The sequence below is a fragment of the Gorilla gorilla genome, chromosome 2 (assembly GCF_029281585.2).
Source record: "Gorilla gorilla gorilla isolate KB3781 chromosome 2, NHGRI_mGorGor1-v2.1_pri, whole genome shotgun sequence".
In the NCBI taxonomy this organism is placed as follows: domain Eukaryota; kingdom Metazoa; phylum Chordata; class Mammalia; order Primates; family Hominidae; genus Gorilla; species Gorilla gorilla.
Genome location: NC_086017.1, coordinates 83,451,459 through 83,478,771, shown reverse-complemented (window position 1 = coordinate 83,478,771; position 27,313 = coordinate 83,451,459). Strand labels below are relative to the sequence as shown.

The 27,313-nt window shown below is 40.7% G+C and overlaps 1 protein-coding gene across 4 annotated transcripts in view; it reads left to right on the top strand.

Moving 5' to 3' along the window:
• The window catches only part of PDZRN3 (PDZ domain containing ring finger 3), a 243,765-nt gene that overhangs the window by 40,076 nt on the left and 176,376 nt on the right, over positions 1-27,313 (top strand). Inside the window, exon 1 of one of the 4 annotated variants that reach the window (XM_019024576.4) lies at positions 15,990-16,366. The exons of 2 other annotated variants lie outside the window; for them this stretch is intronic. In XM_019024576.4, coding sequence (XP_018880121.1) covers positions 16,355-16,366 — 12 coding nt within the window. In that variant the 5' untranslated portion in view covers positions 15,990-16,354. Of the gene's footprint in view, positions 1-15,989; positions 16,367-23,664; positions 24,092-27,313 lie in introns of those variants that run through there. One more of the 4 variants, XM_063703919.1, reaches the window with a different exon arrangement.

Sequence of the window (27,313 nt, the reverse complement as noted above, 5' to 3'; positions counted from 1 at the left end):
AAGGGGTGGATGCAAATGAGGACATTAAGCAAAGGCCTTGAGAAAGGTCTTCATGGCTTCCTACCACCAGGCCACAACCTTGCTTTGATGAAGAAGATGATGTTTAAAGCCTATTGTAGTAAACAGATTTATTTTACCTTTTTATTGTTAGCTATCTGCCAAAATGTTGATTTGTGTTCTGTGCTGAACTAGTGAGAAAATGTGACAAGCTGAAAATAGAGGAATATTCTCATAGAATGAAAATTATGCTGAACACAATGTAAATCTTAATATAAATGAAGAGACCAAATAGAAACTTCCTAATAGACATTTCTGATCTGTTTTTCTAATATCATTTGCTAAGAAACTTTAAAACTTGAATTCCTAAACTTTAAAATGGTAAAACTAAGGGCAGCTATCTTAGTTTTTGCTTTAAACACTCAGCCAAGAAAGGAAACTAAAATTGTTTAGAGTTAGTGGGGCATCTGCTTATGTGTTTATATGCCAGCCAATTTAAAGCTGAAATGTTATCTCTTCAAAGTGGAGGCAGCCTGGACTCACATTAAAATAGTTTATTTTGAAAAAAAATTTTTTTAAAGATTTCTAAAGGAGTAAAGGAGAAGATAAAACCAGTGCAGTTTCTTTGTCCTTTTGGAGTGTTAGATGGCAGAAATCATTCAAATGGACGTTTTTAGTGGGTGATATCCCAATTACAAAAGTTAAAAAGATAGTGATAAGCTCTCTGCATACTTAACTGCTTATGTCAAAATATATTGGTAATTTTGAGTGCATTTAATGTAGCATTTTGCTTAGCTTGGTATTCTAACAAGAATGAACATATTAACAATAGAATGCAACGTAGCTTTTGTATTTAGAGAGACTGCCGTGGAATGCTGTTAAGGACATACCATAGTAATACTAGAATCTAAATCAGAACACTAGAGGAATCAAAATAATTGTTATAAGTGACTTTAAAACAAACAAATAACTAGGTAGTTTTATTAAATTTAATTAATATTTTCTCTGTTTTCTAAATCAGCTTTTATTTTCTTATCCACAACACATATGCATACACACACACACACACACACACACACACACACACACACACACACACACACACACACCATTAAATGAAGCACCACTTAACTTGTGCTGGAAATGTAGCCACTTAGTTGGACAAAACTTGTTTTTAGTACTCAAGTTCAACTCCAAAGTGAAAGGGTCTGTCTGTCATCCTGTTTCCTGGATGGAAGTGGTTATTCTTCTCTATTGATCATTTTTTTTTCCTTTCCTTCCTAACTTAACCCCTGTGCCACCTAAAGTTCAGTAGCAATCTTGAAAGATGCTCCTGTAACAAGGATGCCAGATTCTGCTCATTAAGAGCATTGAAGTAAAAGTCGCAAGTTATAAATGGCCTGCCTTTTTTTTCCTCTTTTTTTTTTCTCCCCTCATTTACCACACTAGACAGAGGGAATGTCCTGGCCTTGTCAGAGAGAGAAGAGAACTGCCCTGGCATTGGAAGGGAAAGCACAAAGCTAATTGTTGGTGGCTTCATGTTACAGACCACCTAGGAGACAAAGTTAGAACTTGACATCATTTAGACCTTATTTAAGGAAACTAAAATGCCATTTTCATTTAATTTAGGGAATACTGAAAGTGGTGGTAGACACCTTGCTGAATGTCTCTGGAGATTGGAAATAAGCCATTTTTGCTTGATGTTAGGGTTGCCTGGTAGGTTTAATAAGCTGGTCATGGCATTCCCGTGAGCAGAGTCTAAGGTGGAATCAGTCCTTCCATCATACGTTTGTGAGCTATTTGCTGTCATAAGTTGGCCACCTTGAGGGTGGACTCCTACAGTGACAGATCGTGTGAGGTACTGTGGTTTTAGGTGAGTACAGACCAGAGGCCATCCTGTCCTATTTTACTTGCGGAGTTTTCTCCCTTCCTGTTGTTAAATTTTGTTTTGGGTCCTGAAGGTGCTTATGGCTGCCATGTTTCCTTGGCATAGTGTGACCAGATGGACACATAGGGAGAATGGGAGGAGGGTGCAGAATATCACAGTGGGCTAGTGTTGGGTATCTAGTGGAGTTCATGCATATGTTCCCAGGTGAAAAGGTCTCGAAACCAGTGCTGAGAATATCAACTGCTAGCCTGAGGCTATTTTCGCCATATAGTTAATCTGTTATTACATGATCCACAGAAGTGCTTATGTAGGAAGAATTTACTTCCATAAAATTCTACCTCAGTCGTAGCATTGAGCAGCAGTATGTATAGTGGATAAGGGTAAGCTAGCTGTGTGGGTTTGAATCCCAGCTCTGATATTTTTGCTACGTAGCCTTGGGCTAGTTCCTTAAATTTTCTGGACCTTCATGTTCTTGCCTGAAAAATGAACACGACAGTTTCTATCTCATAAGGTAAGTGTGCTGATTTAAATGAATTAATAGATCTTAAGATGTTAGGGGCTGTTAGAAGAGTTCTTAGTACGTAGCAAGTCCTCAGTGACATTATCACATTATGATTATTGATAGTTTCCATTGTTGAGTGGCTCCTGTATGCAGTTGAGCACATACACAATGAGCTCAGGCAGTGAGTTGGTCCAAAAAATGCAAAAAATGTAAGGCGCTATCAATAGAAGTATCACTGAATAAGCTGGGGTCACATCCATGTGATGAAATAGTATGCATTTATTAAAACCCGTGAGTTATATCTGTGTCTATTGGAGGAATGGGCTGTTTCCTAATGTGCTGTTTCATTTCATTGTCCCCACAACACTGCAATAATACATAGTATCATTCTCATTTTACAAGTGACACCACTGAGACTCGGGGTAAGTGCCTTCTCAGAGGTCACACAGCTGGCCATTGTGGATGACAGGATCCGAATCCATATCTGGCTCTGTGTGCTTTCCTTTATGCCACATTTCCGTCCAGCCAGATCCCATGCCAGTGGATAGTTGGAGCCTCATTAAGTTGTTGGAGCCTCTTTGAGTGAACAAGTATATACAAAACTGTGTGTGTGTATAAACAATAATCATCATAAAAACATTTAGCCAACTGTATATATATATATATATATAAAATATACATTTTGTTTTAAAATTTATTTTTGTTAGTATAGGTATAGGAAATAATGAGAATTTGTACACAGCAAGTTGCCAGCAGTGGCCTATCTTGGTGAGTGGAGTGGTTTCTGAGATTTTTGTACTATAATGTATAGTTCATTTTCTTTAAAAGAAATATTTTATTGAATGCACCATCCCCCAAATTAAAATGTTTTGTGGAGTTGCCACAATCACTGAAACAACAGACATTTTAAAATAAAAAAAGACAAATCTCCATGTGCCTTCCTCTCCTTTTCTTCTTCCCATACCCTGAGGTAAGCAGTTTGCAGCCCAGCACAAAGCCTTCCATAGCCTTCTTCATGATGATACAAAATAGAAACACATGTACACATATGAGATGTCAGTTTTTCTTTTCTTTTTTGAGACAGGGTCTCATTCTGTCACCCAGGCTGGAGTGCAGTGGTGTGATCTCGGTTCAGTGCAGCCTCAACCTCCTGGGCTCAAGTGATCCTCCCACATCAGCCTCCTGGGTAGCTGGTACCACAGGCACGTGCCACCACACACAGCTAATTTCTTGTGTGTTTTGTAGAGATGGGGTTTCGCCATGTTACCCAGGCTGTTCTTGAACTCCTGAGCTCAAGCTATCTGCTTGCCCTGAACTCCCAAAGTGCTGGGATTACAGATGTGAGCCACCATGTTCAGCTTTTTTTTTTTTTTTTAATCATTGTCTTTACACAGATGCAACCCTCCTGTGCTCATTTTCCAACATGTTTTCTGTAATAGCATATTGTGCCCATTCCATCAATAGATACAAATATAACTTACTGGTTTTAATAAATGCATGATGTTGCATCATATAAATGTGAGTCCACTTTATTCAGTGACAGTTCCATTGACAGAGCCATAAATTGTTCTGCATTTTTTTGGACCTACAAGCAGTACTGTAATAATGTCCCTCTACCCATTTCCTATAGTCCTGGGACTCAGACTCCAAGAAGTTGAATGTATAACATACACTCATACAGTTTTTAAAATTGTATTTTCCACAATAAGCAGATATTTCTTTATAATCAGAAATCTTAAATAGAAACGAAATCTTAAAATATAAATAACTAAATCATGCGTTCACACCCACACACAGACATACCCACACAAATTCCAAGGCTGGTTATTGAAAGATGTGTCTTCCAAAAGTAGAGTCATGTTTATTCAAAGACAAACATAACATAGTTGAGTGTGTATGTTCACAGCATGGGGAGTGTTTAGTGTGTTTTAAAATATGAGGAAAAATAAAAAACATCATAAGCAAACCATCAGTTCTCTTTGAGAGAAAGCTGCTCTCACACACAGGTGATTCTTTCCATGAAAACTCCAAAAGGAATGTTGCTTATGCTTTTGCATAGGTCTGTTCTTCTTATGTAGGAGTACATCTGAACTTTAGAAATTTACATTTGAGTAAACCTCAAACTCCAAAATGTATCCCTCCTCCCCAAAAAGGGACATTTTACTGAAATAAAATCTGTTGCTGGTTGCTTCTGGTATGTTATGTCAAAGTTGTTAACTGGATACAGCAAAGGCAGCTGCATTGTATTTCAGAATTAGTTTGAGGTAGATTTTATTGTTATAAAGCAAGACGCAATTGAAGCCACACTCTGGGAAAATAGCAGTAACACAAAACATAGTCATTTAGGCAGAATTACTCAGCCACAGATGTCCAGAGAGGTATAGGAAAAGGTCCATATGCACTTTTTGTAGGCAAACAAGTCAAGGTTAAATAAAAGCCCTATTTTGAGTCTTAGGCTGGATGTCAAGAAATTGCCTCACAGGTGAAACAGGTCCAGCCACAGAAGAGGCTCTGTTGTTACTTGAGTCACTAAACCATTTGGATGGAGGCCAGTGCAGCCTTCTCCTCTTTATGTCAAGTTCCCATCTGTAGGAAATAGTGCCTGGTGACATCACAGGATCACTTTGAGTCAGTGGTGAGTAAGGCATAATGCAAAGAGTAATGGGAAACACTCTACACTTGAGAGAATTCAGAAGAGCAGGGAAGACGCTGGTGTGTTTGCCTTTCTGGCTAAGCCAGCATGGCTGTGAGAGCTGGCTGCACAACAGACAAGAGGCCTGTGTTATCTCTCAGCTCAGATTCTTTGTGGTTTGGGGAAGACAGAACCCCATAAGGATCTGAGGAAAGTTATGGATCTTCATGCCAAAAAATTTACATTCTCAGAGGCTCTCATCCTCTCTCCCTCTCACTTGTATACATACAATTTCATGGGACTTGTGGACTCCTTGGGACCATTCATGAACCTCTGTTAAGAATTCTTAAGTTCTTTGCAGGGTCCTAGACAAAGCTCTGAAAATTGATACTTTTCCTCAGTCAAGATCAACTCAGTCCTAAAATGGATTTTCAGTTTTTCAGCTGAATAAATCAACACCCATAGGAGCACTTTACAGAATATGGAGACTTGGGAGTCTGAGGTACCAAATAACATGGAAATGATAGGTGGAGACTTCATGGGGATGTGAAAGGCCTTCCTTTCATGGGTTAAGTTCATCGGGAATCATTGCTGCTTCGGTGAGATTTGAACTTACACATTTTCCTGTATAGGTCTGAAGGAGCTTAGTCTAAATATTATGTAAATATGACCCCATATAAATATATACACACACACACACAGACACTCCATACATAATGGGATAGATCCCATGGAGCAAACCTCAACAGTGGTGCTGTGATTTACAAAATAACCTCTCAGTTGCACCCTTATTACAGTCAGATCCTCAGTGGCGGGCTTCTTACTTCTCTCAGAGTGAAATTCACTCTTACACAGGGGCAACTTGCAGTGTGCCACATTCAGAAAAGCTCGTTAAAGTGTAGTCCCTGTCATTTACAAATGTGGGCTAATTCTCAATACCTATCGACCTTCATGTTCTCGTCCAAAATATGGAAATCATAGTAGTACTTTTAAAATAAGTTTGTTGAAATCTGTAAATAAAAAAACAGTGTAAAGTATTTGTAAGGGCCTTGGCATATCTAACACGCTAAATAACTGGTAACTCAAATTGGTTTCTCTTTATGATTATCTAGCAGTAGCTGTTTATTGGCCTTAGACCCCACAGAGTAGGACTACCTTTTATCTATGTGGGTTGTTATAATAAAATGTCTTAAACTGGGTAATTTATACACAACAGAAATTTACTGTTCATAGTTCTGGAGTCTGGGAAGTTCAAGGTCAAGGTGCTGACATATTCAATGTTTAGTAAAGGCTGTCTGCATCAAAGATGGTACCTTCTTGCTTTCTCCTCACATGGTGAAAGGGGCAAGGGAGCTCCCTTGAGCCTCTTTTGAAAGGGCGCTAATCCTAGTCCCAAGGGTAGAACCCTCATGACTTAACCACCTCCCCAAGACCCCACCTCTTAGTACTATCACGTTGGGTATTAGAGTCCAACATATGAATTTGATGGGGACACCAACATTCAGACCAAAGCAAGGACCTTCCAAAATCAGTGCACCTTGGAAAATTTTTGTCTTCAGATATTACTGAGGTAATTTTAAAAGTCTAGGGAGTAGGGACCGGCTAAGAGGAACTGTGTTTAACCATGTAATACTCTTTTAGCAAACCAAGTGCCTGCATAATTTTTCACACAGTTCAAGAATGGAGAAATAATTCTGTCCTAAACTCTTTCCACTTCATTAACTGAAATGTTCACATTTCTCATATCCAAGCAGAAAGGGGGGCAGGTTCCTCCTTGGTCCCTAAACCAAACTTGGATTAATGGCTCCTATTAATTTATCTTTGAAATAAGAAAGAAATCCTGTGGATCCCCAGTGTATTGACAGATTTTTAACACTTTACCCATAAAATCAATCAATCTCTCTCTCTCTACCCCTTCTTGCCAGGCTTTATTTTTTGTCACTCATTCTCCCTTTCCTTTTCATCAAAACATTTTGTCCTAAAGGAATCTTAAATTTCCTTTTCCCCTATGTAATGGGAACAGTTATAGTAACTAAAGGTACCTTGAAAGAATGGTCGGCCGGGCGCGGTGGCTCACACCTGTAATCCCAGCACTTTGGGAGGCCAAGGCTGGCGGATCACGAGGTCAGGAGATCGAGACCATCCTGGCTAACACGGTGAAACCCCGTCTCTAATTAAAAAATACAAAAAATTAGCCATGCATGGTGGCGGGCGCCTGTAGTCCCAGCTACTCGGAGGCTGAGGCAGGAGAATCGCGTGGACCCGGGAGGTGGAGCTTGTAGTGAGCTGAGATCGTGCCACTGCACTCGCACTCCAGCCTGGGCAACAGAGCGAGACTCCGTCTCAAAAAAAAAAAAAGAATTGTCAAAGACCATATCATAAAGGATCCCAGTAGTAAACAAATGGCACACTTAAGATAGGATCCATCAGAGAGTTTAGTAAAAGGACGATTTTCAAGGATATGAGAAGAGTGTAGGACAGAGATTGGCAAACTTCTGTAAAGGGCCGGATGGTAAATATTTTCAGCCTTGCAGGCCATGTGGCATTTGCTTCAACCATTCAACTCTGTTGCTCTAGAGGGAAAGCAACCATGGACAGTACCTAAACAAACAGATGTGTCTTCCAGTAATATGAATCACAAAAACAGGCTTTGGGCTGGATCTGGCTCCAGGGCCATAGTCCATTAAACTCTGGGGTACAGGAAGAAGAGCATAGGGCAGTAACTGGGCTAGTAGCAATGCTGTGACCGGCCTTTGGCTTGAAGGGCAAGAGTGGAAGGAGGTACCAGAACCTAGAAGAAAGGCAATCTGTGAAGAGGGCTGTCCAGACAGGAGCTGTGCACTCTGGAGAGAGTGCTATCAAGAGACATCCCACAGGAAGGAACTTTGGGGCAGGGCACAAATCTAGGGCGCATTTCTTCTCTCTCCCTTGGTTTTCCTCTGCTGTGCCCCATTGACTGGTCCCAGCTAGAAGCCAGGGAGTGAGGGAGACCAGAGAACCATTCTATACAAGGTATCCTCCCTGGGGACAGAGAGCAGGTTGGAAAAAGGGAAGCTCTCTGGCAGGAGGAGGAAATGAGATATGGCACACAATGCACTTAGCATGGGTTCCCCAGGTACCAAGGACTCTTGTTGTTTATTAATCCTAGTCATCACAAACATCTGCGTCTCTGATTACGTGTGGGGTTGCAATGTAAAACATAAGTGAGTAAAGGAAGCATGAGTAGAACTTTCCACAGAGATCCAGTCACAGCAGAAGCTAGTCATGTAAGGGTTTCTCATCCCTTGGGTTTATCAAGCTTTCCTCTAGATTCATCGTTCTGAAAAGTTGCTTTTGGAAAGACATTATACCAAGCTCTCAATTTGGGTTTGAAAGCTGGGAAAAACCCTCTTTGCTAGAATGAATGAATGAAAATTGACCTCTTATAGAATGATTCATCAACCATGCATGAGTGAGCGACTCCATTTAGAAAAGTATTAATTTAGTCATGTCCCAAAACATCACATCACATTGCAGATTAAGGTCAGCAGAAATGAATGTTTTGACAACCCTGTAATCAGTGCTAATAGAAGCATTGAAAATAAGTGTCTTGAGAATGTGGGTTGTGCTTGATTTAATGTGTTATTTTTTTTTTACTTATTCTAATTTAGTCTCATTGTTTCTCCAGAAATTTCACTTATCTCTAAGACTTTGACTTCTTTGTCTATAACTCTAAATGTATAGTAACACACACCAACAAGATGACAGTTCTGTAAAGTCCCACTTTTTTAGCACACAGGGTAGATATTCGTGTCTATCAACAAGTATATTTAGGCAGTGAGTTCAATCATGCAAAATTGAAAAAGGCAAAAGTTGGATGATTTCACCAGGCTCTTTAAGAAACTTGTGTTTGGTGGTGATGCTTGTCTTGAAAAGATAAATTTCCTAGTACTTGGGGGGACTTAGAATTCTACTTGCATCACCCTGAAAACTTGTTTCTCTACCTTTTATATAGCTGGGATCACTGATTTTTTTTTATACAGAAAGAAAAAGTACATGTAAAGTCCCTGCTAAAGTCAGGCTATGGCATTCTTCTTTGGCACACTGGCACCCAGAAACACTAGCAGTTGTCTTGACTCGTAGATTGATTATGGGACACAATGCAACTTAGGTCTTGAGGATGCAGTTTCGCTCGGCCTATATCACACATATAGATATCAGCTTTATATCAGCTTTAGTTTTGAATGGCTTTGGGTAACACCTCTAATCATACATCTAAACTGTGTTATTTTAATCCATCTCAATTTAGACCTTATTCTCCCATCCTTAACACTGGATAGAGCTCATTTCCTCAGTTTGGGGTAGTGGAGGGTAAAGGAAAGAAGTTGGCAGAAAATAGGCAGCTCCGTACGCCACTGTGTATGTGTGTGTGTATGAGAGGGAGTATGCATGCATGTGCGTAATTTCTTCCAAAGGACATATAATGACTCCCTGCAGAATGATAGCAACATAACTGAAGATGACTTCGCTTGATTTTTCTCTCTTTTTCTCCTGTCCTTCTTTCCTCATCCCTCTGCCCCCTCTGTCTCTCTTTCTATGATATTTCTCCTGAACTTTCAAATTGTGTGACTCTAAGTTTTGGCAGTCAAATATACATTTGTTAAGAGGCTTACTGCTTAGGTAATATGCAAAAATTGGTTTGATCACCATAAAGAATCATAGGAAAAATTTAAAAACTCAGGGATCAGTTAATTTGGTCTCCTGTTTGTCTAATGAGAAAACAGAGGCATACAGAGCTGAAGAACCTGTTCCCATTCGGTCATCTGATGGCTGCAGAGTTGGGACTAGAGCCAGTCTTCATTTGTCGTCTCTATGACACAATGCAGGTTCTTTCTATAATGCCCTTCTCTTTCTTCTTCTGAACTTTCTCGGATAAAGTTGACATTTGTCTATAAGCATTTTTTAAGCACACCTCACATTTTTGTCCCAACTGTAAAGTAAACATTATGAAATTTGGTAGTTAACTTTCTATTCAATTTGACTGCTGTTTCTCGCATTTCTACTTGAGAAGGTCACTGTGTTTGATCAAATTCTGGGAGAAAAAGATGAGATGAGGCTTCTTGGAGCAACTTCTTCTTGTGTGGTGCTTCACTGAGCTTGTGGCACATGTTAGTTTGGAAAGGAGATTTGCCTTGAAAATGGGGTCTCTGAACCTTCTGGGAGGGATAAGGTAGTGCAGTGGAGTTGGTCATGCAAGGATGGCTTTTCCAGGTTCCAGGCACTGACGTGAACTGCAAAAAACACACATACTGTATTTGCTCTATAGTTATTTGTGAACTTCTCAAGAAGTACCTGTGTAATTATAAACCCCTGTTCTTCCTTGTCAGTACAGTATAATGCCGCTTACGTTCATTACTTCTTTAGGCGATCATGTTGAATTACAGAAATACTAATTTTTGTGATAAACATGAAATCCTTTAGCGCTTGGGGATTTTCTGCTGTATTAACTTACTAACTTTTTTATTTTTAAAAAACAAAACATCACTTTGCTCTCTTGTATAACACTTCAAAGGAATGACACCTTATCAAGCCCTTTGGTGAGCTGAGAGATATAAAACTCGGTTATATTTGACAGCATGCTCCAATAGGACTGTGCTGTAAATGAAGGGATTGTTTAGCACAGGGCTGAAGTGCCAGAGACGGAAAGGGGCTAGATGAGGGGGGAAGCTGAATTTGTTGTAAAAAGCACCTTCTTATCTTTTAGATTTAGTCAATACTGGTTTCTGCCTTTTGGCTAATTTTGCTGTATTGAAAGTGCTTGTTCCCCCTTTGGGAGGCCAAGGCGGGCGAATCACTTGAAGTCAGGAGTTCGAGACCATCCTGACCAATATGGAGAAACCCCATCTCTACTAAAAGTACAAAAATTAGCCGGGCGTGGTGGTGGGCTCCTGTAATCCCAGCTACTTGGGAGGCTGAGGCAAGAGAATTGCTTGAACACGGGAGGTGGAGGTTGCAGTGAGCTGAGGTTGCACCAGTGCCCTCCAACCTGGACAACAGAGTGAGACTCCATTTCCGCCCTCCCCACCCCCTCCCACCCCACCCACCCCCGGCCAAAAAAAAGTGCTTCTTCCTGTGAACTCATTGACTTTATTTCTGTTTTTAAAGAAGTGTTGTGAGGGGAGTGGCTAAGAAGGATTTCTCAGCTATACCAGCTCACTCTGCCTAATTAGCATGGTCAAGTACTCAGTTTGGTTTTATCCTGGGGCAAGTTCTCTTGATGGTGAGAAGATTAGCAGTCAAGAGGCTCCAAGAGAGGGGTTAGAGTGTACTTAGAGGACAGCCTTTAGCTTTAGAAGATAATTGATGTTTGACATTTTTTCCCTTTGTAGGCTGAGTGTCAAATATCGGACAGGGCGAGAGCCCCCTCATTAATCCTGACAACTGTTACTTCTCTGTGATGTTAGAATAAAGGGTATTTGCCCTTTTAATGTCAGGCCTTCTTGCCTCCTGCAAACCACTCATGTCCAGAGGATGTACTAAGAAGCTAGCTGCATGCTTTTCCAGGCAGCTAGAAGTTTGCATATATGGCAAGGCAAACTTGGCTAGCTTATCTTGAATGGGATAGAAACACCCTTCTATATTTGCTGTGAATTTTTTTTAAAGTGGTACAATATGGGTTAATGTTTAGAGCTGACTATGGTAAGGACCGTATATGTATATGTATATGTATAGGTGTATGTATATGTATATGCGTGTATGTATTTGTGTGTGTGGCTGTTTTTAAAGCCTGCTAAAGTATTTTTGGTGGACTTGCATAGATTGGGAAAAATGAAAACCATCTCTGACGCTCACCTTTGACAACTGAGGTATTACCATAGAACAGGGGTTGGCAAACTTTTCCTGTAAAGAGCCAGACGGTAAATGTTTTCAGCTTTGGGGGTCATGCAGTCTCTGTTGCAGCTACTCAACTCTGCCATTGTAGTGTGAAAGCAGTTACAAGCAATATGTAACTGGATGAGCATGGCTTTGTTCCAATAAAACTTTATTTAATAAAACAGGTGGTGGGACAAATATGACCTGGTGAGTGAGGTGTGTTAACCTCTGCTAGAAAGTTCTACTGCTTAAATATAGCTCTGGCTTTGCGGCTAGATTTCATCTTAGAGGACACTTTGCCCCTCACTTTGCCTCCTCGTCTTCCCAGATGCCACATTGCAGATTGTCACTTGCTACAGTCTGTAACAAGAACATATGATTCTGGGTGCTTTATATATACTCTGTCTTTCCCTGGCAACTGAAGGCCCTGGAGATCTTTCCTAGCTGTTGATCTGCTCTGGGGTCCTACCTTAATATGTTCTGGGGTCTTGTCTTTCCAGAGAGGGTCACTGTAGGACCTCAGAGAGGCCCTTGGGACAGGTAAGACAGATCAGCATTTCAACAGATCACCGCTGGTTTCCAGTCAACTATCAACAACCAACCTCTGTATCATATTAGAGGCTCTGAGATAAGCCTTAATTCCAGCACACTGTGGGACACAAAAGAGCCTAAAACCTCCCTTTTGCTAATGAGTTGTGTGTTATTTTCTCACTTTATCTCAGGTCTCCAGCCTAACTGCTCCCGGAGCCATCTTTTCAAAATTCCAACAATTTTTTCCAAGTTTCCCATTAAATCACTGAAATCCAAATGATACATATGCATAGTTTTCCCAAATGCAGGAGGGAATCTGCATTTTTTTATTGAAAAAGGGAGGGGGCACTCTTGCAAAATAAAGCTACTCCCTCTGCCTCATCCCTCTTGGCTTGATGTAATTATTTCTCTGAGTATCTGATTTGTTGCTGTCTCTGGACAGTGCTGCTCCTTTTTTGTACTGCTGTCCCACTGCTTGCAGTGACTCAGGTGTGCTTGGAACCAGGACGCAACCAACTGTGGTTGAATTATATGCACCCTGACAGCTGGAATGTACAGTGTGATTTATGGGAGTTGTTCACACAGAGATCCCCAGATAGCTTGGTTTTCTGACATACATGTGAAGTTTGAAGGCCCAGGGTAGAGGAATACACTCCAAGGAACCAATGGATGCTAATGACATTTCTAAGCACTGTGATGAATTGATCCAGGACTTTTTTATGTCAGCTTAGAGTATACTGGAATAGAACACAGCATTGGATTTCCATAAAACTGAGTTAGCAGCTAGCGGTTTAACCACATGAACTTTGTTACTTTGGAAGAGCTTATTAAAATCTCTGAAAGAGGGATAAGAGATAAAGGAAGAAAATCAATCTGTGTGACCACACATTAAATGGGTCAAAACTTAGCAAATTCACAGCCTGGGCAAATAGATTTAATGGTTTATTTTTATCAATATTTTACAATAGAATTTGAAACAAGAATGACTTTGGACACCTGAATTCTACCTATTCACTCCAGCTTGCTTTTCTTTAAAAGAAAGATACCAAATGAAATGATTTTTAAGACCTTTGTTTGCATTGAATCAACATTTTGTTGTCACAAACCTGATTAGATTTCTAAAAAGTATCATACTGTCCCTTGCTCAAGTTAAGTACAAAATTGCCTAGGAAATTTTTTCTAAACCCAATGCCATGTTCCATTCTTTACCCTGCCGTTTCCCAGCCCGAGGATTGGAGTGAGTGGAAAGTATGTTCCTGTTTTTTTCAAAACAGTGCTCGGGACACATTTGTGACCACACCAGCTTCCATCTCACTGCCGCTTCTGCTCTTCCGGTTCTGAGCAGCCGTCTTAGAGGTCAACTCTTGGAGCAGTCTGTTGATGAGGTGAGGGCCGCCTGCTCAGGGGAGATAAAGGTAGAGGTCTCCAGGCTCTTCTCTGGGGGCAGGACTCTCACCCCGGCAGCTGCGGCTTTGATTGAAAAGGTATGTGGCCCTCTGGAGCTGACTTCAACCAAATGGCATTGGTCTTTGAAAAATGTACTTTAGCACAGCCCCTGTGGAACGTGTTTACTTAAGGATTTTACCCTTGCTTTAGAAGTGAGAATGTGACTACAGCTGGACTGCCCCTCACTGAAGGCATTTGCTGCGAATGTGTCTTCTGCTAATATGTTTAAGGATCTATAATGAAAACAGAGTCATTCTGAAATAAAAGGACATTGACATAAAAAGCAGTAATGGTTGATGCTATCTGTTTCTGAAGATAAGGGTTTTGTCACAAAGGCACGATTTATGGTGGGAATACTGAATAGCGGGAGTGTGGCAGGTGATAAATCACTGTTCTCACCACTGGATATTGAGAAAAAAGGGATACAAAGACCTTTTAAAAATAGGAAAAATAAAAGCACTCCAGGGCATGTAATTTTATGGAAAACATGGTAGAGAAAGTACAATAGGACTGAGATTGTATGTTGTTGACTGAAATGTCTTAATCTCATTTGGAGGAAAACCATAGTTAAGGTATATTTTTGTAAAACTGAATCTTGAAAAACTTAGTCCATACACTGGGCAGCATATAATCATGCTTTTTAATGTAGGGCTTTCATGGTAGCTATGTTGGTGATAAAAATCACAATCTTTCTCTTCTCTTTATCTTGTGCACAAGTTTTCTTCTGCCCACAGCCAGGTAGATGAGAGCAAGCAAAAGCAGATGTATTTATAGGATGTTAAGGGCAAGAACAAAACTAATACCTTAAGAGACTTTTTAGGAACCTCTTGGAAGGCATGAGTCCAGGGAGGGGTTATAGAGTCTGGGGACCTCCTGGGCACCTTCATCCTCCTTCTCCTCCTCCTCTTTTCTCTGTGCTGCTGGAAACCTGATACATTGCCACATGGATAGGGGCTCATACGGGCCACCACTGATGCTTCCTTGTAGATGGGAAGGCTCTGCTCCCGGATCAGTCAAAATCAAGGGCTAGCTTTTGAGGAAACCTGAATCTAGGCAGCCGGTCAATTGGAGCAATAGATGATCTTAGAGAGGATTCCTTCTCTTTTAAGAGGACCCTATGAATGCATAATCCCATCAGTAAGTGAGCATGTGGGTTAATGCCGCATTTATTACATATCTGGGGATATGTCAGGTGCAGGTGTGAGGATTCCTGTGCCACATAGCAGAACACCAAAAATCAATTCAAGAATTGTATTCATATGCAGCCTTTACTTTTTGGCCAGTACAAAAGCAAGTGAAATATGCCGGTAATTATTGCCATAAAATAGCAGTTCATAGTCTCACATTTTGTTAACATTCGTTGTCTCTTCTAGATGTATGCCTCCTAAGTTAGTCAGTATTCGTTTGTTTTGTCATTCGTTTTTTCATTCATTCATTCATTCATTTGAGAAATACTTGAGACCTTCTACATGCCCATTGTTGTCCTTGGTGCCAATACACAGCAGAGAGGAAAACAAGAGTCCTGCCTTCATGCTGCTTAATCCTAGTAGGACAGAGCCAGGCAGTAAGCGAGACCAAATATATAATGTGTCAGTGGGGTAGTATAAGGGCTTGGAAGAAAAATGAAGCAGGGTAAGAGAACAGAAAGTAATAGAAGGCTAAAGGCTGAAATGGCATCATTTTCTCACCCCCTCTCAGGAGTCAGTGTCACCCAACTCCTGTCTGCCTCCTGCCTTTTATCCTAAAAACAGCCCTGTGAGGGGGCAAGCAGGACTGTCATTTCCATTTACAGATGATGAAACCAAGGCACAGTTTTTAAGAGATGGCCAAGATGGCACAGCAGGTAGATATCAGGTCACTCAGAGCCCCTGTTCTCAACCTCTCGAGAGTTCCTTCTCTTCACCACTGCCAGCCCTAGTCCAGCCCAGCGCCTGGCCCTTTGGCCAGGGGCAGGCTCAGTGAGTGCATGTTTGAACCAAGGCACTGTGCTAAGCACTAGGGAGGAAGAGAGAGGTAACCTCAGGTCCTGCCTGGAGAAGACCCCAGACACAGGGCTGAGGTTTGGCACAGGGCTGTCTGTCCTCTGTGTCTGTCAATGTGTGTGCGGGTATGGGGGTGGGAGGCTTCTGAGAAAGCTTCACTGAGGAGCAGCTGATCTCATTGCAGAGAAGAGGAGAAAGGCATTCTGTGCAGTGGAAATTGTCAGTGTAGACACCTCGGGGCTTAAGAGAACGTGACATGGAAGAGACAGGAAATATGTACTCTTGTACAGGTATGCGGCACACATGTGGCCCCCTCCCTCCCAGCCTCCTCACTAAAGATTATTAACCTGCTTATTCTCCTGGTTCACCTGAGGCTGTTTTGAGAGAATCTCAGAATCTCAGTCTTCATTTCATACGACATTCTTCGGGCTCCTCTTGTTCATCTTTGCAGACTGAAGTATTTATGAAGGACCTTCAGAAATCTGATTCCTCCTGATGAATCAAAGAGTGAAGAAGAATCAAACATGATTAACCAGGTGAGGCAATGTGATGAAAAGGGGTGTGTGATTTAGAATAGTTGAGCTGGGTTCAAAGTTCAGCTGCAGCACATACTTTGGGCCAGTTATTTTACTTCATAGGACCTCAGTTTTTTCATCTAGAAATGGGAATAATGATACCTACCTCCTGAGAGATAAAGGGCAGAACAACAATTTCAGCAAGGCTCTATCATTTCAGTTATCCTTCCCTGCTACAGTGCAAATCTCTCTTAAAGACTGTAGGTCTGGCTTCCGCGAATCAAATAGAAACAGTTACAGCATAAACCTGGGCCACTGTGTTGCCTTGGGATATGCATATCACCTGTTTTAATCCCAGGATTTTACTTTCCTCCTAGTGCTGTGGCTGATTATTTAATTTTTAGATAATTGTGTAGCAAATATCATGTATTAGAAGGTAGGGCTATAAAAAGAGTATGCCACAAACAGAGTTTGGTTGTTGCCAGCAAGTCCCAAGCTGCCTCTGCTGCCTGTGCTACCATATCAAGTGAGTTGCCCAGGAATCCCCTGCTGACATCGGTCTGTCTCACATGGGTGATATTTGGAAGGTAGTTTTGGTGTGTATTTGTGTTGATCATTATAGTAATGACATGCATTTACCACAGTTTTGTAGGAGAGCGACTCTCAGCTGCGCTTTAGAGACATAGCCCTTTGGACCTCCAGGTATCTCAAAGGCTGTAAAACTTCTCAAGTCAAAACTAGTTTTAATTTTACTGCTTGAGAGATGCAGTATGAAACATATGACAGCAATGAGTGTCTATTTCTGTAGCAACTCAAGCCGCCTGCTTTTTTAGGGGAAGATTTATAATAAAGGCACATAACTATAGGGCTTTTAACCTTGATTTAAAAAGAAAAAAAAGACTTTCCTGTTCATTATCATATCTAGCTCTGGGGAGATAGACAGGTTAGTGATGATCTGCACCATTTTACAGATGAGATCCCTGAGGTGGCTTGTGGCTTTGGTCCAAGAAGCCATTTATTTTTGATTCCTGGCTTCACATGGCTCCTCCCTTGGCTGGCTCCTTCTTATCCCTAATCCCCTATCTTTGTAGCTTGTCTGTTACCTATCAAAAGAAGCCATGCCTGATTTCTCTATTGGAGGTTAAACTGCTTTTCCCACCTCTGGTTTCCCTTCAACTCCTTATTTATTTCATTATCGCATTAGCCACTAGTTTTATTTCTTGGGTTTTCAAATGGTAATTATTATTTAATTTTATTGATTAGTCTGTCTCCAGCATTAGAACAAAAACACATAAACTCCATGAAGGCAAGGACCCTATCGTTGTATTTCTGTTGCCCTAGGGAGGTGCCTGACATACCAGACACCCTTTGTTAACATGTTTGGAAGGGAGATAGACGCTAAGTTTTAAAGACTAAGCTGATCATTGAGTTCCTATGTTCCAACAGTAGGAAATGGACTGGAGGAAGGCTGTTTGAGGTATGAGGATTATTATAAAAGGACATTTTTACAAATGAACCAGGTTTAGACTTCAATATGTGTAGAGTTCTCTGAATCATGTCTGGCAGATAAATAAGACTTGCTTTTGGGGGAGTTTTTTTTATTTCAGTGGGCTTTGAATTAGGAGGAATTCCAATGCTTGTTCTTGTTCTGCTTGAGTAGAATTGATAAAATCTGTTAATCATCAGTTTTGCTTTAAACCCTTGAGGAATTTTTAAACTTTGGAAACTCAGGTCATGATTTTGAACTTTTATTTCTAATAATGTACCTGGCATTTTTTTAAAAACAGATTTTGTTACTGTTTTTTTTAGATCATTCTCATATTCACATATAGTTTGAAAGTCTTGTTCCTAAATCCCCATTTGACAGATTGTAGAGTCCAACATATGGAAATAATTAAGGCATTGTCTGCTCAATGTGGAAGTATCCAGGAAAGTTATGAAAAGCCCCAGGAAGGATAGATGTCCATGTTGATCAAACTACCAGATTCTTATAACATGTTGCTTTTACATTGTGTCATATGGCTGAACCAGAACAATTCTGTTCTGGATGACTTTTTGAGGGCATGTCTAATAACAACTAGGTTTTTCTCTTATATTTTTCCACTGGGTCAACTCTATTACTTTAGATATTTGGGGCTACAAGTAATAGAGATTTCAAATCCAAATAGCTTACACATATTATTTTAGGTACAAGGACAGGTGATTCCCAGGTTAGTGAGTTGAGGAGCTGAGTGGCCTTGTCAAGGATCCAAGTTGTTTGTGGTCATCCTTAGCATGTTGGAGTAGTCTCCTCATGGTCAAAATATGGCTGCCACAGATTCAGGCATTGCATCTCGGCATGACAGTCTCCAGAGACACCAGCAAGACACCGTTTTCTTGTCTTTATAGGTGTGAAGAGAGCTTTCCAAGAAGCTCTAGAACAGACTGCCCCTTGTCAGTGGTTTGTTGGACAGAATGAAACAAACTACTAATCCTATTATGGGCCATAAATTACCGTGAATGGCTTGGACCAATTGGGATTTATGCACTTTCTCTGAGGGCAAATAAAATATGGGTCACACCATCAAAGGAAAGGCAGCAAAGAGATGAGTAGGCAATAAGTAGTCATTGCCATACCAGATTCATCCTTCTGGAACCCCCCTTTATGGATACATTTTTTTGCTCTCAAATAATGAGCATTTTCAAAATCAGGACAAAGGAGTGGTTCTTTTGTTGCTTACATAAATTCATATTTTCCTTCTAAATTTTCTAAGAGAATTTTATGGATAAAGACTTTTCCTTCAGTATTTTCTCTTATGAGTTGAATGTTGTGCTCACAGTTCATGTAAATATTTTGAGAAAATGTTATAATTCCATTTTAATCTAAAGACTTGTGAGCCTGCCTGTTTATCGTTGAGGTTTTCTGCAATCCTTGTACTAGAGGAAGTGTCATTTTGTGTAAACCAGGAAAAGAAATTGGTTCAAGTAAGTCTAATTGCAAAGTTGCTGAATGAAGATATCCCTTTCTGTCTCTTACAACAAAAATTTAAAATATAACTTAAAATTGTCAAACAATGATCATGTCACATCTGGAAATTTCAGGTTTTTCCTCCCTTGCCTTTTTTCCTAATTACCTGAATGCTCTGGATATTCAGGCTTTCAGCTGTTTGACTTTTCTGGAGGTAAGAAAAGGTATCCAGTTTATTTCACTTTTCTCAGATGTAACTCATTTCTTTGACATAAAAATCCTTATTGCACAGGATAAGCCTCAGGAATTGGTTTGAAGAATGAAGACAAACCTGGTTTTTATGAGAATAGGGAATTTTTTTTATTGGAAGCATAGTTTTCTGTGTGTGTGTGTGTGTTGTATTTTTAGTAGAGACAGGGTTTCACTGTGTGTGTGTGTGTGTGTGTGTGTGTGTGTGTGTGTGTGTGTGTGTGTGTGTGTGTGTGTGTTGTATTTTTAGTAGAGACAGGGTTTCACTATGTTGGCCAGGCCGGTCTCGAACTCCTGACCTCAGGTGATCCACCCGCTTCAGTCTCCCAAAGTGCTGGGATTACAGGCGTAAGTCACCACACCCGGCCCCTGAAGCATAGTTTTCAATGAAGAGTCGCCTTGGAAAGCGGTAGGATTTGTCCCAACTTCCCAGGGCATAGTGGAAGGTGAAATAAGACCACAGATTTATCAGCCTAATCCTTAGAGACAACATTCATAAACATGAGCTGTCAGTTCATCCAGCCTTCTCTCCTTTTCAGATGAGGCCTAAAGAGATTAAGTGACTTGTTCACTTCCATTAATTTTTGGTGAATATAGGCCGGGTATGGTGGTGCACGCCTGTAATCCCAGCACTTTGGGAGGCTGAGGCGGGTAGATCACAAGGTCAGGAGTTCAGTACCAGCCTGGCCAAAATAGTGAAACCCCGTCTCTACCAAAAATACAAAAAATTAGCAGGACGTAGTAGCAGGCACCTGTAATCCCAGCTACTTGGGAGGCTGAGGCAGGAGAATTGCTTGAACCTCGGAGGCAGAGGTTGCAGTGAGCCGAGATTACACCACTGCGCTCCAGCCTGGGCAACAGAGTAAGAATCCATCTCAAAAAAAAAAAAAAAAAAATTGGTGGATATAGTATTTCCCTAAAGCCCTGGAGAACAGGTGGTATATACAGTATTATATAGTGCTATGCTGTCTGATATTGTGTGTACAGTTACCTTAACACTCTGTACTTGGGTAACTTTGATAATGCAGATGTAGAAATTGGTAGTGGTGGTAATGATGATGAGAATGATCATGAAAATCATAGGAGAGCAGCTACCTGACATTTATTGAGCACTTACTGTATGCTGGGCAACATGCTTACACCTATTAGCTGTAACACAATAATTATATTATTGCCCCATTTGACAGATGAAGAAAGTGAATTTAGAGGTTACGCTTGCCCAGTGTCACACAGCTGGAAGTAGCAGAGTTAGCATTCTAGCTCATATTTGCCTAATTTCAGAGCCTGAGTTCTAAATTATGAGGCTTACCACTAATTATTGGGGAGGGAAAGGATAGCATTTATGATGCTGAGAAGGAAAGTTCGTGAGTGGCACCAGGAATGACCTGGAAGAGTGAAAAGCCCTAAGAGGGATTGGACCATCCAGTGAGCATAGGGGATTGTGTAGATCAGGTGAAAATTGGACCTGCCTCTTCAACCCACAAGAGAAAGTGCAGGGCGGAGAAGAAACCTCAAGGAACGGAGTTGAGCTTTGGAAGGAGAAGTTGGCTACAGGTGCTGGAGAGGGCTGATGGAATGTAGATGGGGCAGAGGTTGAGATCCTGGCCCTCCCATGTCACACACCCTAAATTGAGGCCACATGGCTGTCAGTGAAAACAAACCCAGGTGCTGGTTTCAATAAAAGGTGGGACTAGGACACAAAGAAGGGTAGGGAGGGCAGAGAACAGCTAAGGTCTGAACAGCTCTGCAAAGTAGGTACATGGCTCCCAGGATTATCAGACACATTTTTCACATGGGAAGACAGAATTTTCAAGATGTAAAGTGACGGTTCTAAATCATTCAGCTGAGACTTTCAGTCCCCATATTTGGGATATTTGATGTAGAGTTATACAGGTTTGGCTACAGAAGGCATGACTCAGGCAGAGAGAATTAGGGGAGCCAGGAAGAGGGCAGAATAGGCACAGCCTCTAAACCAGCAACCGTGCTCACAGCAGCCCAGAAGCCCAGGGGGAGAACATGTGTGTTCAAGGTGGTTGCATGTTCATGATAATAATTACACTAATACCCAATAACAGAGAGGTTACCTTGTGGTTATGAGCCTGGGCTCTGGAGCCAGCCTGCCTCAAGTCCTACCTCTGCATCTTCTCGCTATTTATGTTCTGTCAGATTGTTTTCCCCCTCTGGGCCCCAGTTGCCTCTTGTGCAAAATTAGAATAATAATTATACCTCATAGGATGTTGTAAGAGTTTATTAAGCATGTAGAGCAGGAGTCAGAAACCTTTTCTATTAAGGACTCAATAGAAAATGTTTTTGGCATTTATGGCCATATAGCATCAGTCATGACTACTTAACTCTGCCATAAGTTGGTAGAAAATTCAGGCATTTAAAAAATCTGTTTGTCATAGGAAATTTGCAGAAGCCCACAGCAGGCAAATGTCTCTTGATTTATAAATGAAATTGTATAAAATAGTAGCCATAGAAAGTAGACTTCTGATTCCAAATTATCAGCAAAGTCATGCAGAAAACAGGCAACTTTTTAAAAAATATAAGGTTTTAGTCTGTGTAAAGGTGATTATAAGAGGAATATTCCCTCTACAGGTCTGCGTAGCTTTCTCCTAACCACTGCTTTTGATTTATCCAGTTCATCATCTTTTTTTTAAATAGAAAATATAATTTGGCGGCCGGGCACAGTGGCTCACGCCTGTAGTCCCAGCACTTTGGGAGGCCGAGGCGGGCAGATCACGAGGTCAGGAGATTGAGACCATCCTGGCTAACACGGTGAAACCCCATCTCTACTAAAAATACAAAACAACAACAACAACAAAATAGCCGGGCGTGGTGGCGGGCACCTGTATTCCCAGCTACTCGGGAGGCTGAGGCAGGAGAATGGCGTGAACCTGGGAGGCGGAGCTTGCAGTGAGCAGAGATTGTGCCACAGCACTCCAGCCTGAGCGACTGAGCTAGACTCCGTCTCAAAAGAAAAAAAAAAATATATATATATATATATATATATATATAATTTGGCAACTTGCAGCCCATGGTTAAATAAGTACCACCAGAAAGTCTGAAAATGTATTTTCCATTCATAGAAAAAAGGATTAAGCTGACTTAGAAATGTTTTATGTTGACAGTATCACTTAAAGGAGATATACTTCATTCTTAATGTGAGAAGTGTATCTTGGAATCATTTCTGGTAAAGAATTCTCTTGCCCTTTCCCCAAATTAAAAAGAGGAAGAGAAGCAAATGAAGTACAAAAGCCTTAAATTTCAGTGAATAGACAGCTGTGCTATCTATTCGGGCTTTGATGGTGGGATGGGGGTGAATCCATTGTACCCCAAATTATGTAAGCTTCAGAAGCATTTGCACTACCTGAAGTCCTGGAAATGTAGATGGCATGCATTTAACGGGGCTGACCTTGGTAAATATAGGTTTGTGGTTGGGAGGATGGTTTTGTGACACAACTTCTCCAAAAGCAAAGTGACATCTGAGTAATGATATACTTTGTGTGTAGTTTACAGGGAATGGAGACTTTTTTGTTTTATTCTTTTAAAGGGAATCTGGAAACCACGTCTAATTTCAATCTAATGAAACACCTCCTAATGCCAGGGGTTTCTCAGGTCAGTTTCCTAAGAGAGGCATATCATGCCCATCTTATTATACTGGATGTCCTATGTATAAAACACTATCTATATTACACTCACCTACTAGATTTCTTTTATTAGCTTTGACCCTGGTGATGTTAACGGTATTCTTGTGACTCTTTTTCATCTGTGGGACATTAATGTATTAAGGGTTAGTTAGCTCCCACTGCATGCAATAGAGAGAGGTAGGGAGAGAATACTGAGATATCAGTTCATACATCTCTATACATATGAGTGTAATGGGGATTTAGGCTTTTCTATTCTGTTTTAGAAACTGTAAATCAAACCAGATCAAAAGATGGTTTTTGACCAGAATTTATGAATTTCCTAGTGAGTGTTGACACAGCACTGAAATTTAAGGAGCAGATGTATCTTCTTGAAATTCAGGAAGCTCACATGAATTCCTAATGAAAAACAGCTTTTCCAGCAAAAAAAAAAAAAAAAAGACTTGGGTTTCTCTGTGATGTTAATTGTACCAAGTTCTGATTATGTGTTTCAAATCACAGTAAAAATCGAGGAAAGAGGATTTTTTTTTTTAAGTTTGCTTGTCCAGGAATTGAGACGTGGGATTTCAGGATTTCTGGCCCAAACACGTGCCTCAGAAAATGGGGTAGACAAGTGCACAAGCATCCGCATGTGAGGATCCGCATGCGAAGATGCACGTGAAGACCACAGCTTCCTTTCCGGTGCTCACCATGTGAGTGCATCATTTTTCAACAGTAGTTCAGTTCAGCCTTTCTTAGATAATAGCCTTGTAAGTGAACGGACAAGCAAAGTCAGTTGCTGAGAAATAACGCTTCCAAGCTTACGCATCCAAATGTTTAGGATACACCTGAGATGTCTCTCTTACTGAATAGAAACAACATCCCTGGAAGCTCTAGACTTCTGAGGCACCCCAGCTTTCCCTGGTGAGTATATTAACCTTTTCCTTTCTTGACATGCTGTGGAATCAGCTGGAATGCTCATTTCATTGTAGCCACTGGACAAAAATGCAGCTTGCCCTGGTCACAGCAGTAATAACAGATAAAGTATGGGAGTTTGTCTAAGAGGGGGTGAGCCCTAATGGTTGAAAGGTTGACAGCTTTCAGAATGTTTGCCACCTCTCTTTAAAAGCAGCTCCACCAGAGCAGTTTGGCAAATGTAAAAACAAAACAGTTATACTGCTTGCAGCTCTAGGATTTTAAATCACAAACAAATTCTATATTTTATTCAATCATCCAGTAGATCAATGAGAAGTAAAGCATGCTAACTGAAGGTGAGAAAGTCGTGTGTGTAAAGTTTATTGTCGGGATCTCTTTATGTGGTTATGTTCTGCTAATAGGCAAATTCATTTAATTTTTACATGGTTTCCCCAGATGAGCTGTTTACATAGTTGCTTGTTCTTCTCTTCCCTTCCTTTGTCTTCCCTGCTTCTCTGACCATTACCATCTAGACCTAGCAAATAGACTTTAGTGTACAAATGTGCCAAACGCATTTCATGTGCACGAGCCGTAACTCATTGTCAGTCACCTGGAGCCTAGGGGGCTTTCTGCATTAAGAAATCTTTTACTCCTAATAGTGCTGTTTTCTGGATCATGAATGAGGCTCAGCCATGGCTGTGCTAAATACAGAAATATCTGTGTTCTAAAATCTCCATCTCTACAAAATTAATCTGATGCTGATGCAAAGGGATCCATCTGCCGAACATTTCCATCCCATGAATATGGGAAAAGGGGCAGATACAATTGAGTATGCACAGGTGCATTTAAACATTTAAACAACCCTTTGAATGATGAGTAGGTTGAGTATTTCTCAATGGAGCAAAATGTGTCTGATATGCCATTGAGCAGGTATATTTAAATGATTTCCCAGTTCTTCCACCACATATACAGTGGTGCATATTTTCTTATGGAAGGTCTTGTTTCTCCATCTGTATATTGTGCTCCAGAGCTTTTGCCCCCAAACACACCCTTGTATAGTTGGGGGATGAGGAGCACTCAGCCTCGAGGTTGAATTCTGTCCCTTATTCTGCTCACTCTCTCTTTCCTGGCCTCTGTTTCTTCATCGGTAAAATGGGGACAGTAATAATGGTAAGTCATAAGATGCTTGTAACAGTCAAATTTGGCAGATTTGTGAATACTGTCCAGCATAGTTTTTGGCACATAAAAGGAGCTCTTCGAAAATGTTTTTCTTCTCTTGAGGGTTTTCAGGGAAAAGGTTTTGAAGAAAAGGATTTCAAGCCTTATTGGATTAAAGTCATGTTCGTACCTACAGATTGTTGGTTCTCTTGAGAGCAGGCACTGTCTGGTGCAGACTCTGGGAGATGTCCCCTGCAGAAACCTAAGTTTTAACATAACCCATGCTAATTACATCATGTCAGTGACAGTGGGCATGGCAGAGCTGCTCCCGCCCTTGACAGAAAATAGTGTATGTGATTTGTAAATGAACTGGGTGCCCACATGTTCTCTGGGAATGTAAATATTGACTCTAAGGAAGAACTAAGATAATTTTGTGGTGAGATAGTTTCTAGTTGTTTAGGCTTTCATTTTGCTTTGTTTTAATTGCACACACATTGAAACTATATTCCAGCCTTGGCCAAACTTCAGTCATTCAGATACCGCCATCCATCCTTCTACTATCCATGTTGTTATTTAATATTTTTATTTAAATCCCCTCTTTTAAAGTGTAAACTTATTTTAAAAGCAAACCGTCTCTTTCTTACATAAATAGGAAACAAGTATCACATGCAGTAACTAGAAGGTGGCCTTGATGTGCAGTGAAAAACAACATCTTCAAATCAACTGAAGGCTCCAAGGCCTGAAACCCATGTGCAAGAGGGAGATTAGCAAGTGTGTGAGAGGCGTTTAAGACACTTTCACACCAAACAGAGAGGTTCTCCTTAATATAGACTCCTGAGACAAGTTCGGAAGGTTTTCTTGTTTGGATTCTTGTGTCAACATATTTTGTAGATTAGACCTCATTTAATGTCATAATCTCATCTTTTGTTAATATCATTATCATTGAGGGGTTTTGTTACCCCTTTCCATAAAATGGCACCGGAAACAAAAGAAAATAAAGTTCTACACATTGCTGGGCCAAACTGTGAAACTGTGTTTAAAACAAAACAAAACCCACAGTTTTCAGTAACTCTTTCTCAGTTAAGCCTTCAGGTTGAGAACAACATTGTCAACCGGGCATAATATTAATTCCAAACCCACTGAAAGGCATCAGCCAGAGAAAGGTTGTGACAACCCCCGCCATCCCACTAATTGTTGTTAATTGTGTCTGCCTGGGTGTTCCAGTTGCTTGGTATGCCTGGGGTCTTATTGAGGGTAGGAACTGTGTCTCAGCACTACTGTAGCATTTCTCTTGAATTCTTAGCCTAGTAAGATGCATATGGTCAATTCCATCAATAGTTCTTGGGTAAACTTGAAGCCTCCCACAGCTTGCCAAACAGAGCAGACGCATGTCCTTGGAAGCACTTGTGATCCCTTTGCGTAGGCTGTCAAACAGTGCAGCTCTGGGCTGTTCCTGGCTTGCAGGGTTAATGTCGAAACTCATAGGCTTAAGAGAGTCCATGATTAAGAGGTTATTGTAAAGCTTACACAGCATATTTAGTTAATTACAGTTCTTCGTTTACCCTCTCCTGCCATTTGCATTTGCAAGGAATAGAGGGAGCCTGCTGTGTTTGTCTTGGAATGGATTCTCCAAAAGCTTAGAGACTTACTTCTCCCCTTTCCTTATCAGGACCTCTGGGTCCCAGCCCCTGACCCAGGGAGCGGGACTGAACAGGACCAAGAGGAGGAAGGGGAGTTTGCTCATTCACATTTCTGTGTCTGAGTGGCTGTGTCTCTTGCTGCAAAAAGGCCAGTGAAGGATGAGTCATCTAGTTTATCCACTTTTGCCTATATATCTGTTTTGTTGGAGTAGATACCATAACTTGAGAGTATACCGTAATTTATTCTGGGGAGAGTTGTTAATGATAAAGAAAATTTAGTTTTTCAAACAATATTTTTGAATCTTGCCATGATACTTAGACCTTAGAAGAAACTTATCACACTGTACAAAAATTAGGACATTTAAGATTCATATTTAGTACTTTGTTTTTTAAATTATCTCCCTGCTGACTTTCCAGATATGCTCCTGGATTT